Consider the following 14,730-nt stretch of genomic DNA (forward strand, 5'->3'; position numbering starts at 1 on the left):
TTTAAAAGTTAAAATAAGCAAAAAAAAAATAGTAAGAGAACATCTCTCTGATCTTGATTAATACAAATCACTGGGTCCTCATGGATTATATCCAAGTTCTAAAGGAGCTGGCAGATGTCATCTCAGAACCACTGTACCACATCTTTCAAAAACCCTGGAGCATCAGGGAACTACCAGAGGATTGGAAAAGAGCTGATGTGGTTCCCATCTTCAAAAAAGGGAAAAAACAGACCCAGGAAACTACAGACCAATCAGCCTAACATCAGTATCCAGGAAGATATTGGAAAAGATAATAAAAAAACAGATCTGCCAACATCTAGAAACGAGTAAAGTAATTAGAAATTCAGCATGGATTTGTTAAAAATAGATTATCCAAACCAATCTTATTTCATTCTTCAACATAATGACTAAATTAGTAAACCAGCGAAATACTGTGGACATAATATACTTAGACTTCAGCAAGGCATTTGACAAAGTAGACTTACTTCTTGGTAAGCTAGAAAAATGTGGGATTTATAGTATCACCATCAGATGGATTTGTAACTGGCTGACAAACCGTGCTCAATGAGTAGTCCTTAATGGTACTACATCTACATGGAAGGAAGGAAGTAGTGGGGTATCACAAGGTTCCATCTTAGGCCCAGTACTCTTCAATAAATTCATAAATGACTTAGATGAGGGAATAGAATGGGAACTTACCAAATGTGTGGATGTTACTAAATTGGGAGGAATAGCCAACACCCTAAATGATAGATGGATCTTGACAGACATGAATACTGGGCCCTATCTAACAAAGTGAAATTCAATGTAGAGAAAAGTAAATCTTACACTTAGGCAAGAAAAACAGAAATTACACTATATATAGACTGGGTGAAACCAGGCTTAATACCAGTAACTCTGAGAGGGATCTTGGAGTCTTAGTGGACAACCAATTAAATACAAGCCAATAGTGTGCAACTGCAGCCAAAAAAGCCAATGCAATCCTAAATTACATTAACAGAGGGATACAATCAAGATCAAGTGAGGTACTAATACCACTCTATAAAGCCTTAGTAAGACCACACCTACAATACTCCAGTTTTGGTCACCACACTATAAAAAAGATACTCTAGAAAGAGTGCAGAGAAGAGCAACCAAAATGATTAAGGGAGTGGAGGCTAAAACATAAAATGAACAGTTGCATGGAACTGGGCATGGCTAGTCCAATGAAGAGAAGGAGTAGGGGAGACATGATAGCAGTATTTGAGGGGCTGCCACAGAGAGGAGAGGGTCAACCTATTTTCCAAAGCATCTGAAGGCCAGACAAGGAATAATGGATGGAACTGAACAAGGAGATATTCAACCTAGAAATAAGGAGAATTTTTTTGACAGTGAGAACAATTAACCAATGGAACAGCTTGCCTTCAGAGGCTGTGGGAGCTTCATCACTGGAGCTTTCAAGAAGAGGCTTAGGGCATAGGGACTACTCAGAGGGCTGAAAAAAGTCATTTCTGACCGGTCCTCGCACTTTTGACTGGTCCTCACACTTATGACCATCCTCACATTTATGTCTGTTGCAGCATTCTTAACAACCGTGTCACTAATTTCATAACTGTTTCTCTTCGCCATGGTAACAAGATAGGGTGCAAAACATAAAATGTGAGGACAGTCTTAAATGCAAGTACCAGTCAAAAGTGCGAGGATAGGTCAAAAATAACTTTTTCAGCCCTTTGAGTAGTCACTATGCACATAGGGACTACCCAGAGGGCTGAAAAAAGTAATTTCTGACAGGTCCTTGCACTTTTGACCGGTCCTCACACTTATGACCCTCATCATTTATGCCCATTGCAGCATTCTTAATAACCGTGTTGCTCATTTCACAACTGCAGTGCTTCATGTGACCGGGTGGGCATGGCCAGGTGGTCATGTGGCATCGCTTCTTTGCCCTAATGACAGTTTGCTGCAATGGTCGTAAGTGTGAAAAACGGTCATAAGTCACTTTTTTCAGTGCCATTGTAACTGTTGTAAATCAAGGATTATCTGTACAAAAATGCAAAAAGCTTCTTTGCTTGCAAAAAGCTGCCCTAAATACCAATCATTAGATTAGAAATACCTGCAAACTGGAGTTACAAATCAAGCAGGGTGGCAGAGCACCTTGAGGAATTAAAATAGTTAAAATGCAATGATAACTATCAGCAGCCAACTCTTGCTCATAAAGTGAAACCCTTTAGCAGAGAGGTCATTTAAGCTCCCCAGAATGAAGCAAAGGAGGAAACACAGTAGCTGTTGCTTGTTAAACCAATTACCAGAACAAATAGACACAGGAACTACTCAGATTTCTGAAGCTGCTTCTTTTCAGGAACAGAGACAGTGGTGGGTTCCTCCTGGATCGGCCCGGTTCGGCCGAGCCGGTAGCGGTGATGATATGACGTCACTGAACCAGTTCTCTTTGTTCAGGAGCTGGGCCCTCCAGCCCTCCCCCTGCATTATTCTTATCTTTTCTTTGGCCCCGCCCCCAATCTATTCGCTGCCTCCTGAGTCCCAGCTGATCGGCTAGAAGGAAAAAAACTGTTTAAACTCTTGCCGCGGGGCTTCAAAGGGCCGCCCTATAGCTGATTGGTGTTAAAAGGCAGTGTGGTGGTAGACCAGCGTGCTCAAAAAACAAATGAGTAGACCGGTGCCTCCAGAAACAAATGGGTAGACCAGTGCCTCCAAAAAGAAATGGGTAGACCGGTACAGCTCTGCAAGCAGTTAAAAGCCTGGTAGACCAGCACCTCTGCTAAATCCTAAAGAATTGTCACATGACCATCAAACCATGCCCACAAAATAAGCCATGCCCACAGAACCGGTAGTAAAAAATATTAGAACACACCCCTGAGCAGAGATTAACATTTTTCCTTCCAAACAAAGCTGAATAGGGAAAATTATCACTCATCTTGGTTCCGTGTCATTAAAAGCTTCTGCTTCATTATTCAATTATCTCTTCAAAGTGCTGATCATTGCACCTTGGCTGGAAAAACTCCAACAGGGGAGTATTTCCTCCCAACAGCAGTGTAAAAAGCAGTGTAAAAAGGGTTGCTTCCCCTTTAAGAAAGTCAAGCAAAAAAAAAAAAAACCTCCGAGAAGCTCCGGAACTGGAAGCAACTGTAAATCTAGGTGTACTGCCAAGAATGTAAAAAGGGTTAACGGAGAGGCAGTTTCTGTAAGGAGGGCAATAAAGATTAGGCTAGGAAACATTAATTCCTTACAGGATTAACCCTGTAAAGGGTTAATCCTGTAAAGCCGGTGAGTCATCTGAGTTGGTGCGGGAGTTCATGACCTCCATGACGGCCATGGACCTGACTCAGATTGTACAGGGCCCAGCTCATATTGGAGGACACACACTCGACCTTATTTTTCTCTCTGGACAGTGGATAAATGATCGTGGGGAGGGGACTCTATCTATTGACCCTCTGTCATGAACCGATCATTCCCTCCTTAGACTCGACTTTTCCTCCGCCATCCCCCGTCGCAGGGGTGCGGAACCAGTAAGATGGTTCTGCCCCAGGCGCCTGATGGAACCCGAAAGTTTCCTGATGGAGCTTGGGTCATTTCCCGCCTCCTTAGCCCACGATTCATCTGAGACCCTTGTCACGGCCTGGGAACAGGCTGCGGTGGGGGCCTTGGATCAAATCGCGCCTTTGCGGCCTCTGATCCGACGCAGATCCCGGGCGGCTCCTTGGTTTACCGCGGAGCTCAGGGAAATGAAGCGTCGGAAAAGACGCCTGGAGGGTGGTTGGAGATCCTCCCGATCTGAGTCCGATCGAACACAACTAAGAACCCATATTAGGTCTTATCTTGTGGCGATGGAAGTGGCGAAATGTAACTATTTCGCCACTCTCATTGCATCTGCAGAAAATCGCCCAGCAGCCCTGTTTAGAGTGACCCGCTCCCTCCTTAATCAGGGAGCGAGGGAGGACCCCTTACAGGGCCGTGCTGAGGACTTTGCACAGTTTCTGCAAGATAAAATCACTCAGATTCGGACCGGGTTGGACTCCGACTGGACAGAGTCCGTTGAGGTGACAGGGCCTAGTCTCGGTGGAGACATCTGGGTTGAGTTTGAGCCTGTTTCATTGGATGACATGGACAGGATTATGGGTAGGCTGGGGTCTTCCACTTGTTTACTGGACCCTTGTTCCTCCTGGCTTGTTTCGGCAACCAGGGAGGTGACTGGAGACTGGATCCAGGCTATTGTCAACGCTTCACTAAAGGAAGGGGTCTTTCCCGCTGCGCTTAAAGAGGCGGTGGTTCGACCCCTCCTTAAGAAGCCTAACCTGGATCCTGACGTACTTAACAACTACCGTCCAGTCTCCAACCTTCGCTTTTTAGCGAAGGTTGTTGAGTCCGTGGTGGCACAGCAATTCCCTCAATTCCTGGAGGAAACTGACTACCTGGATCCTTACCAATCTGGTTTCAGGCGTGGCCACAGCACGGAAACGGCATTGGTCGCCCTAGTAACTGATCTCTGGCGGGCCAGGGATGGGGGTTGCTCCTCCATCCTGGTCCTTCTTGACCTCTCAGCGGCGTTCGATACCATCGACCATGGTATCCTGCTGCAGCGGCTCAGGGGGATAGGGTTAGGAGGCACCATTTTACAGTGGTTCTCCTCCTATCTCTCGGGCCGTCTGCAGTCTGTTTGGGCAGGGGGTCAGGGATCCTCCCGGAGGCCTCTCACTTGTGGGGTGCCTCAGGGCTCGGTTCTCTCTCCTCTGCTCTTTAATATCTATATGAAACCGCTGGGTGAGATCATCCATGGTTTTGGGGTGAGGTATCATCAATATACTGATGATACCCAGCTTTACATCTCCACCCCTGACCACCCTAGGGATGCCCTTTCCGTGATGTCCCACTGCCTGGAAGCGGTGCGTGTTTGGATGGGGAGGAACAGGCTTAGACTCAACCCTTCCAAGTGGCTGTGGATGCCGGCATCCCGGGATCTGGAGGTTCCATTCTTAATGATCGGAGGTGAAACCCTTGCTCCCTCCGATAGGGTCCGCAACTTGGGTGTCCTCCTGGATTCTCGGCTGTCTTTAGATGACCATCTGACGGCCATAACCAGGGGGGCCTTCGCACAGGTCCATCTTGTGTGCCAGTTGCGCCCGTTCCTAGACCGGGATGCCCTCGCCATGGTCACTCACGCCCTTGTTACCTCTAGGTTGGACTACTGTAACACCCTCTACATGGGGCTGCCCTTGGGATGTGTCCGGAGGCTTCAGCTAGTCCAAAATGCAGCCGCGCGGGTAGTTACGGGGGCGTCTAGATACTCCCGTGTAACACCTCTCCTGCGTGAGCTGCACTGGCTACCGGTGGCACTCCGGATACGTTTCAAGGTGCTGGTGCTCACCTATAAAGCCCTTCATGGCTTAGGCCCAGGGTACTTGCAGGACCATCTCCAGCCGTTCTCCCATCGTCCTGTGCACTCTCACAGAGTCGGCCTCCTCAGGGTGCCGTCGGCCAAACAATGTCAGCTGACGACCCCCAGGGGGAGGGCGTTCTCTGTGGGAGCCCCGACCCTCTGGAATGGATTGCCCACTGAGCTCAGGACAGCCCCCGACCTTCTTTCCTTCCGTCGTGAGCTGAAGACGTGGCTCTTCCGCCAATTAAACTGATCCGTTTGGGGGTACACTGGTATAATTTTAAATCGTTTTTTAATTGGGTTACTGATTTTAATTTGGTATTGTATTGTGATTTGTATTGAAGTTGTCATTTTGTAAGCCGCCTTGAGTCCCTAGGGAGAAAGGCGGCATATAAATCGCAATAAATAAATAAATAAATAAATAAATAAATAAATAAATAAATAAATAAATTGGAAAAAAACAAAAGGAGATTTCTTATAACAACCAATTCTCCGAATTGCTTAACTACTAAACAACCGGTTCTACCGAACCGGTGCAAACTGGTAGAATCCCACCACTGCACAATAGTATATATATCTAAGCATTGATGCATGTATTAGGATGCAAAAAACCCTCATAGCCAATGTTGGACGGGTTGAGCCTGAGCCTGTTCCTTCCCATCCAGATCCGCACGGCCTCCAGGCACCAGGACATCACTTCAAGGGCATCGTTGGGGTGGTCCAGGGGTGGAGATGTACAGCTGAGTATCGTCAGCGTACTGGTAGTACTTCACCCTGAAACCACGGATGATCTCACCCAGCGGCTTTACATAAATGTTGAACAGAAGGGGCGAGAGGACCGACCCTTGTGGCACCCCACATATGAGGCGCCTCGGGGTCGACCTCTGCCCCCCTGCCAACACAGACTGTGACCGGTCGGAGAGAAAGGAGGAGAACCACTGCAACACGGAGCCTCCCACCCCTAACTCTTCCAACCGGTGCAGCATGATACCATGGTCGATGGTATCAAAAGCCACTGAGAGATCTAATAGGACCAGGACAGAGGAGCAACCCCTGTCCCGAGCCCTCCAGAGATCATCCACCAACACGACCAATGCCGTTTCCGTGCTGTACCCAGGCCTGAAGCCCGACTGGAACGGATCCAGATACACCGTTTCATCCAGGTGCTGGGGGAGCTGTCGCACAACCACACTCTCAACAACCTTCACCACAAAGTGAAGGTTGGAGACCGGACGATAATTCGACAACACTGCCGGGTCCAGGAAAGGCTTCTTGAGGAGAGGCTTCACCACCGCCTCTTTCAAGGCGGCGGGGAAGTCACCCTCACCCAATGAAGCATTTATAATCCCCTGGAGCCAGCCTCGCGTCACCTCCTGGGAAGCCAGCACTAACCAGGACGGACACGGGTCCAACAAACACGTGGTCGCATTCAGTCTATCCAGAATCCTGTCCACGTCATCAGGAGTCACAGGATCAAACTCATCCCAGATAACATTCTCAAGACCTGCCCCAGTCATCCCCCCTGAACCTACCCAGTCAGAATCCAAATCTTCCCAAAGCTGAGTGATTTTGTCATGCAGATACTGTACAAAGTCCTCGGCTCTACCCCCCTATGCTACATAGCTCATATTTTCTAGATTTAAAGCTTTCTACCGAAGACTTTTGAACATTGATGGGTCACTGAAAACTTGCTTTATATTGCTATCATGATTATTAAGATGGGATAACAGGAAGCAAAAAGAGATCCCTTTTAGTCACACTAGAAAACTCTGGATTTGTAACAAAATTCATACGTATAGGCTAGAAAGTAAGTTATATATTTTTTCTTTTTCTCAAAAGTGTTAAATCTGTCTGAATGTAGCTGAACAGTATTATAGATAAGAATTTTATGTTTAACCAAATGGTTGTAGATACCATATTTCATGTTGCCCGCTTGTCCAGATGATCTAGAATAACTGTCGTATTCTTTTGGGCTTCCTCCAAGAAGTATGAAATATTCCTGTGCATCTGCAAAAGAAAGGGAGAGGGAGAGGGAGGGAGGGAGGGGGAGAGAGAGAGAAACAGAGAGAGACAGAGAAGAGACAGAGACAGAGAGAAAGAGAATTACTTACTTTAGTCCTGAATTACTCATGAAGGAGTGGTATTTTGCATAGTGAGGCTGTAATTATCCTATTTGGACACATTATGTGAGGATGCTACAACTCAGTTGCCAGATACAGTAAGGAAAGGATTTTTTCCTGGATTGATTTCAAACTGTGTAATACTATATGATAAGATTTTACAAAAACTATAGCATAAATATATTAATATAGCAAAATAAACAAAGGAAGATAAGATTCTCAGAATGGAATGTAGATCAGCTACCATAGTGATTACCGTGCATAAAATGTGACTCAAGCACAACGTGTAGATCCCAATTAGCGTGAAGCAATACAGCAAAATAACAGGCAGAAAAAAATGTGGGAGGATGAGGAAGGAGACATGAGACAATAACAATGTGAGGTGGGAGCTTTTCCTTTTAAAACTATTTTGACTCAAAAGACCAGCTAAAATTGGGAAATCCCTGACAAGTAGCTCTAGTTTAAGGCACTATTTCCTAACTTTGGCAACTTTAAGATATGTGGACTTCAACTCCCAGAATGCCTCAGCCAGGAATGCTGGTTGAAGAATTATGGAAGTTGAAGTCCACACATCTTAAAGTTGCCAAAGTAGAGAAACAGTGCTCTAAGGGAAGTGAGGTCTTTATCATGAGGAGGATGTTCAGTGAATTTCTTGAGTCATTGTGGTGAAGCATTCATTCATATTTGAACTAAGTGAGGCACAATTAAAAATAAATTCTAAGCATGAAACTAAGATTGAGAGAGGGGACAATTTCTGCTAGATCTGGTTGGCATCTGTCTAAAACCTGTATCATATGTTATCTCTTAGACTTTCCTTAACTGTGAAACTGTGGTTGAAACCCTTGACTTAAAAAATGCCATCATCTAAGTCAAGGCTGTCAAATTCGCGGCCCGCGGGCCAGATGCATCACACACTGCCCACGCCCATGCCTGGTTTACTGAAGGGGGGGAAAGTCATGATACATCACATGATGCCTCTGTGATGATGTGTTTGACACTCCAGAACTAAGTCATCTAGGAAACACCTTCTGTCAAGTGTCTGTTATCTTAGAGAAAAATGCAAAAAAACAAAAAAGCAAGGAAATCACCAGCCCTCCAGTCCAACTAACACTACACAGAATTCAAATAATCTCAACCAATCTTAACATAGCTGAGAGCTGTTTCAGCCTTTTTTAAGAATACAAACTAATGCTAAATTGTCCATAGTTCTAAGCAAATGTGAACAATTCCTACCTTTTGTGTAAAATCTTCATCTGTTATATCTTTCAAGTTGGTGATGACATTGAAATAGGCCCCAAACACACCTGCTTCTAAAGCTTTAGCTGCCACCTAAAATCAGTAATAGGAGAAGAGATGCCCGTGACCAAGGGGAATGGAACCTACCAACTTCATGCAGTCAACTATGGTCTCAACCAATTTGTAACCAGAGTTCACTCAATGAAATAATTAGTTGCACAAGTGAAGATCAGCTCTGTCCTCAGACTGGGCAGCACAAATACCTGAATATCTGATCTGCAGGCTATGTTTCCATGCTGTGCAATTTCTTTCAAAAAAGGCCATAAAGAGTTAATTTTTTCTGCCAAGGAGAAAGGGACATCAACAGCATTCTTCAGGCCTAGCTGCATGGCTGCTGTACGCCTGCAGACAGGGAATAAGAAAACAATGAAATAAATCTGGGAGAACAATCCCAACCCAGGGAAAGCATCTATCTTGCAATAAAAACAGATTAAAAACTACCAGACTATTTTTACCATGTACTTTTCAAATGTAAATGTATTCAATACAAAGAGAAAAAAATAGATTGCCCGCTGTCTAAGGAAAGCCATAGTGTAGTGTAATAATAGACCCAGGTTCATTGTCACCCACTGAGAATTTCTTTACAGAATTTAATAAAGGGCAGTCTGACACTTAGAGTAAGATAGAAAAAGTTTTGTCTTCAAAGATCACATTGGTTACAATATTCAATAGTGGACACAGCATGGAGCTTTCTCCACTCCAAGATAATCATTTGCATCATTTCCTAAAGCAGCCTGAACTTGGGCAGGAAGGAGGAAGCCTAAGACTTTTTGCTTCTTCTCATCAGCCCCAGGGAACAAAACCCATTTCTACTTCCATCCACAGGAAAGTCAGCAATCTTGGATATGGAGAGAGAAGGAAATGAAGGAGCACCTTGCATTTCTCTGCTGGTCAGCTGATCTGCAGGCAGTTCATTGGCCAAATGTTGCACTCACTGTCCTGCTGTACCTTAAACAGGGTTTTTAAACAACTTTAAAATGGATTTATGAGGTGAACTAAGATTCAGTCACTCACAAATCACTTAGGAGATGTACTAAGAACCTTTATCAAGTAACCATAGAATTTCATCAAAATGTACATCTTGGAACATTTTGAGCAACTTCTGAACTGCTATGAAAGCAAATACTGTAGTTTCATGTGAACAAAAGGCCCAGTAATACCTCTCTTTCTCCTCAGGGGTCTGCTTAGGAAGTTTCATAGCATCCTGTAGAGAACACAAACACATATTTAGGCTATTATTTTAGGGAACATGAATGGAGGGTGAGGCTGTAAAATAGATTCCCAGAACTTATTTTCACTTTACCTTTCATATGCACTCCACTTTTCCCCAAAAATACAGCCTTCATCAAGCAAAAAGCAAAAAACTCCCCAACATTCTTCCTATCCAAAGGTACAAGATGCACAAAATACAGAGTTGCTAAAAGTATGAACGCTTCACTCACCATGTAGCTGCTGAATGCCAAGGAGTCCCTATCTACTATAGCAATTAGTTGATTCATGGCCTGATGAAACGGGGGTATGAGTTGCCTCATAACTGGGTCCAGGTCCTCAAATTGACGCTTTCCATATGTCATTAATCCCACCATGCAACCAAGTGCTGCTCCCTAGAAGGAGAGACCTGATGTTCTGAAATGCCTTTGTCACACAGGAGGGAAAAAAAGCAAGATGTCTACACTTTCCTAATTTCACCAATCACCAGGCAGCAGGGACTTTTTATGTTACACCAAAATACTGGGGAGCAAAACTGTTTGCAGGGGAGGGGAAGAAGGAGAAGGGGGGGAGATTTCCTTATCTAACACTTGTTCACTCTGGGCACCTTCCCCAACCCTTGAACCCTCTTGCATCCTGGTACACCCTCCCCAATCCACCCCTGATCCTCTGAATGGTGTTGTGTCTTTCCAAAGCTTTGCATGTCCACCACATATAGCAGAATGTTTCTTCTTTCTTGTGGCATTTCCAGCTCTGATTACCATATAATTTGATTGCTTTTTGCCATTATTGACTTAGTTGTATACCATCTATAAATTTTTTTACATAGTTTTCTCTCAAATCATAGCTTCTTCAATAAGTCTTCCCATTGTTGTATTGAGACAATGTCTTTGAAGTTTTGCACCCAATTTAACATAAATGCTTTCATTTGTTCTGTCCCTGTATCAGAACTAATTAGAAGGTTATATATATAGGTGATCTTGATTTTCGATAAGAATTTCAAATTCTGTCATTTTCTTAATGTCCCTCATTTCTGAGGTCAGATTTTATTCTTCCAGCAATTTGTAGGTACATCAAATTCTTCCTTTGTCTTTAGTCTATTCGATGTTTGCACATGTAATTATACTTTTCTTACTATAGACATCTCCAACATGAAAAGTATTCTCACAAAAGCTAATGGTAAAATTATTGGGCATTATTTTCCGTGAAGAGTTCTGTATTTTTGTCAAGCTTTATTTTATAATTTGCTTTTCAGGTTGTGTTCCTCTTTTGTGTTCCTGTACCATATGGAGCTCTCTAGCTAGGCCAGCTCCTTCCGATAGCAACATTCTGCTGTCAAACAGCTTGTTCTAGAATACAGTTTAAAATTTGGAAGAGCAAGGCCACATTTCTTTTTTGAAACCTGTATAAATCCTATGAAGAAGTAAGAAAATAGATACTGTACCTTTACAGGAAGGATACATGAGATGTGGGTGTGGCTTACTGATGATGGCTAACGAGCCAGAAATAGATCTATATAAGTCTCTCACCTGGCACCAGAACTTGCTGGCTGCCAGAAAGAAAAAAAAGCCCAGAATCGAGTGGATGTGATTCTACTGAGCTAGGGCTGCAGAAAAATCTTGGTTACATAGGAAAACGTGGCTAGAGGAAAAACACACACACACACACACACACACACACACACACACACATATATGCATACACACACACACACACACACACACACACACAGAGTATATATATATGATTTACTGAACCTCATAGCTTTGTATGGAAAAAGAATGAATGTACAGTTGGAAAATAATAATTAAAACATCTTGTTCTAAAACTGTGATGTAGTGATGTTCTGGGAAGAAGTAATTGCACGTAACAATCTGATTTTGAGACATTAGTTAATATTTTTGGATATCTATATTATTTTGAACTATGTGTAGTTCTCATTTAGCGACTGCAGCATTTAACAACAGTTCACAGTTAAAATGATGATGAAAAGTAACTTTATTATTACCTTCACAGATCTGTAAAGTAAAAAAAATCTGAAGGAAGAGCATAAGCATAATTACAGTATAATTGATATTTCCTCAAGTGCTGATTTCAATGTCATTTGGCTGGCAGATCAAGAAGGAACCTTTTAGCTACACTCAACCAAAAATACAGAATACGTATTTCCAGGGATTATCAAAAACAGGAAAAGTTTGCATTCAGCATCGGCTGAGAGCAATTTATTTTCAAATTTCAAATCTTGCTGGTGAAGCTCAGCATTACTGTATATCAGCATTACAGGAAAAGTCCTGTGTGGAATCACTATTTAGGATAGTAGTTTTAAAATGGGGTATCGAAATAGCTACATACCAGAGATGATATTGCTGCTGATACTGATCCTCCTCCAGGAGCAGCTGATCTTGCACCAACTTTCTGCACAAAGGTGTGAAGAGACAAAGACACTAGACAGCCTTTTTCTCTGTCATCCTCCACCATGTCCCTTCCGAAGGTAAAAAGCATTTGAAAAAAATCACTTTCACAAACTATAAAATGCTGTGCAGCCCTTGGTGTTCTCTGAGTTTGGGGGGTTTCTTGCAGATATTTCATTACCAGACTAGGTAACATAATCAGTGCACCTAGTCTGGCAAAGAAATGCCTGCAAGAAAACCATCAAGTTAGAGAACACCAAGGATCCCACCAGTGGTGAAATCCTCTGTGGTTTGCCACCAGTTCGCAGCCTGCACATGCGCAGTGCATGCCAAACGCGCTCTGTGCGCATGCTTGCACAGTGTGCGCCAAATGCACGCTGTGAGCGCCCATCCACATTTCACACCAAACGCACGCAGCGCACACATGCACAATGCACATTAAATGCACGCTGCGCATGCACACATACGCAGTGCACACCAAATGCGCACTTCATGTAGAAAAAGGAGACTTAAGAAGATAAGTAGAACAGTGAGGGGGAGAACAGCTGGGCCACGCAATTTATACTCACTAGAAAGCAGGATTTCCTGCTTTCTAGTGAATATAAATTGCACAGCACAGCTGATCATCAGAAATACCGGTTCAGATTAACCGATAGCTATTTTTTTTTACTACCAGTTAGCCTGAATCGGTAGCTTTTATTACTACCGGTTTGCCCGAACCAGTGCGAACTGGTAGCATTTCACCCCTGGATCCCACAATTCAACCCTGATGTACAAATATTCTCTTCTGTTGGTATTATAAAATGCTGCTGATTAAAAACAAAGTGAAGTCAAGAAAGGACTGTACTCAGACATCTCTCTGCCGGATATAGGAATAAAGGTTTTTGGATGAGGAAATGATCCAGAGTAAGAAGACATTATTTGAGCCAGAAAAATATAAAAAATTTGCTCACTTGGAATATGGTTTTGAATTTCCCAAGCAAAAGCAGATCTCTTGGGATGATAGTGTCATGTGAATTAAATAGTACTTAATTAAATTAAGTAATTATTTAATTAAATCTTAAACAAATGCAACACATTTGCATAATTATAAACTGGAAATTAAATTATTTGCATCTTTTAATTTGTGCTTAAGATACACAACATGCTTTTTCGAAACTTGACCCTTCTTATGAAAAAGTTAAGAAGTAGCAGACAATGTTTGTTTCTCCAAATGGCAACTTTTATCTCTGGCTCCATAGGTTAAGACCTATCTATATACAATATATGACTTCAATTAGAAATCCATATATCACCCATCCAGCCAAAGTCTTCAGGCATACACTATCACCATACAACCAACTGTGAGAAAATGAAAATATCCATACTCAATTATGCGCTCCTTAGGACTGAATGGAGACAAAGAATCCAAGCCCAATCGATTAATTACCTGAGATTCAAGAATACAAATTCATATTATTAAATAGAAATTAGCATTTGAAACAGATGAAGGTCTTCTGTACCTTATTTTTCCGTTTACATTACACTGAGCAGTGTAATGTAAACTGCTAAGTATCGGGACACCTATGACTGCCACGGCTTGTGCTTGCTCATCACCTGTGGGCCTGTTCCCCTTTCCATTGTACCCTCCTCCCGGATCCCATTCCCACCCCGTCATCTCTCGTGTTAGCGAGGTTGGCTTCAGCCACGGCCAGGTTGGGCCAGTGTCTCAGGGCGGAGAGACGGAGAGCAGGTCGCACGACCTGGTTGGCAGGGAGCCGCAGGAGAGGGGTCAAAGAGCCACATGCGGCTCCGGAGCCATTGGTTGCCAACACCTGTACTAGATAAATCGCAATTGACTAGATTTACACAACATGATAAAACCAAACAAGCCACATTGTGATTTACCACAGTGTGGGATCCCATTCTCTAGAAAGGTATGTTACATAATAACTAAGGAATAAAAAGTATCTTCAAACTAAGAGCTTAGAAATATCTGTCATGAGAAATTAAAGGAAAACCACTAACTGCAGTTTGAATTATTTTTGAAAAGGAAATGAACATCCAACGTAATGCATTTTATAGGACACATTAGGGTTTTTTAAACTTTTCTGTTATATAAAACCAAGGTATAAATGGATATCCAAAGTTACCAGTCTAATTTTATGTTCTTCCTCAAGGATGAAGATATTTTCTTTCTTGATATAAAATTCTGCCGCATCTAACATGGCCTTTTTAGGAATCAGTCCCACTAGCTGAGATCCTACCACTGGCAGATTGAGATCCTAGAAATAAAACCAGATATTTTATAGTCAGCCTACAGTCCAAGAAGCCCCAGGAG

General features: G+C 43.1%; 1 protein-coding gene across 2 annotated transcripts in view; it reads right to left on the reverse strand.

Annotated features, from left to right (window-relative positions):
* The window catches only part of FTCD (formimidoyltransferase cyclodeaminase), a 30,719-nt gene that overhangs the window by 2,740 nt on the left and 13,249 nt on the right, over positions 1-14,730 (reverse strand). For both annotated transcript variants that reach the window (XM_087886055.1, XM_087886048.1), the window contains 8 exons: positions 14,543-14,674; positions 13,778-13,839; positions 12,352-12,481; positions 10,233-10,394; positions 9,951-9,994; positions 8,994-9,132; positions 8,728-8,823; positions 7,289-7,381 (listed from right to left, as the gene is read on the reverse strand). In XM_087886055.1, the coding sequence (XP_087742181.1) occupies positions 7,295-7,381; positions 8,728-8,823; positions 8,994-9,132; positions 9,951-9,994; positions 10,233-10,394; positions 12,352-12,481; positions 13,778-13,839; positions 14,543-14,674 (852 nt within the window). In that variant the 3' untranslated portion in view covers positions 7,289-7,294. The remainder of the gene's footprint in view (positions 1-7,288; positions 7,382-8,727; positions 8,824-8,993; positions 9,133-9,950; positions 9,995-10,232; positions 10,395-12,351; positions 12,482-13,777; positions 13,840-14,542; positions 14,675-14,730) is intronic.

This window comes from Pantherophis guttatus, chromosome 1 (assembly GCF_059756535.1).
Source record: "Pantherophis guttatus breed Tessera chromosome 1, ASM5975653v1, whole genome shotgun sequence".
Classification (NCBI taxonomy): domain Eukaryota; kingdom Metazoa; phylum Chordata; class Lepidosauria; order Squamata; family Colubridae; genus Pantherophis; species Pantherophis guttatus.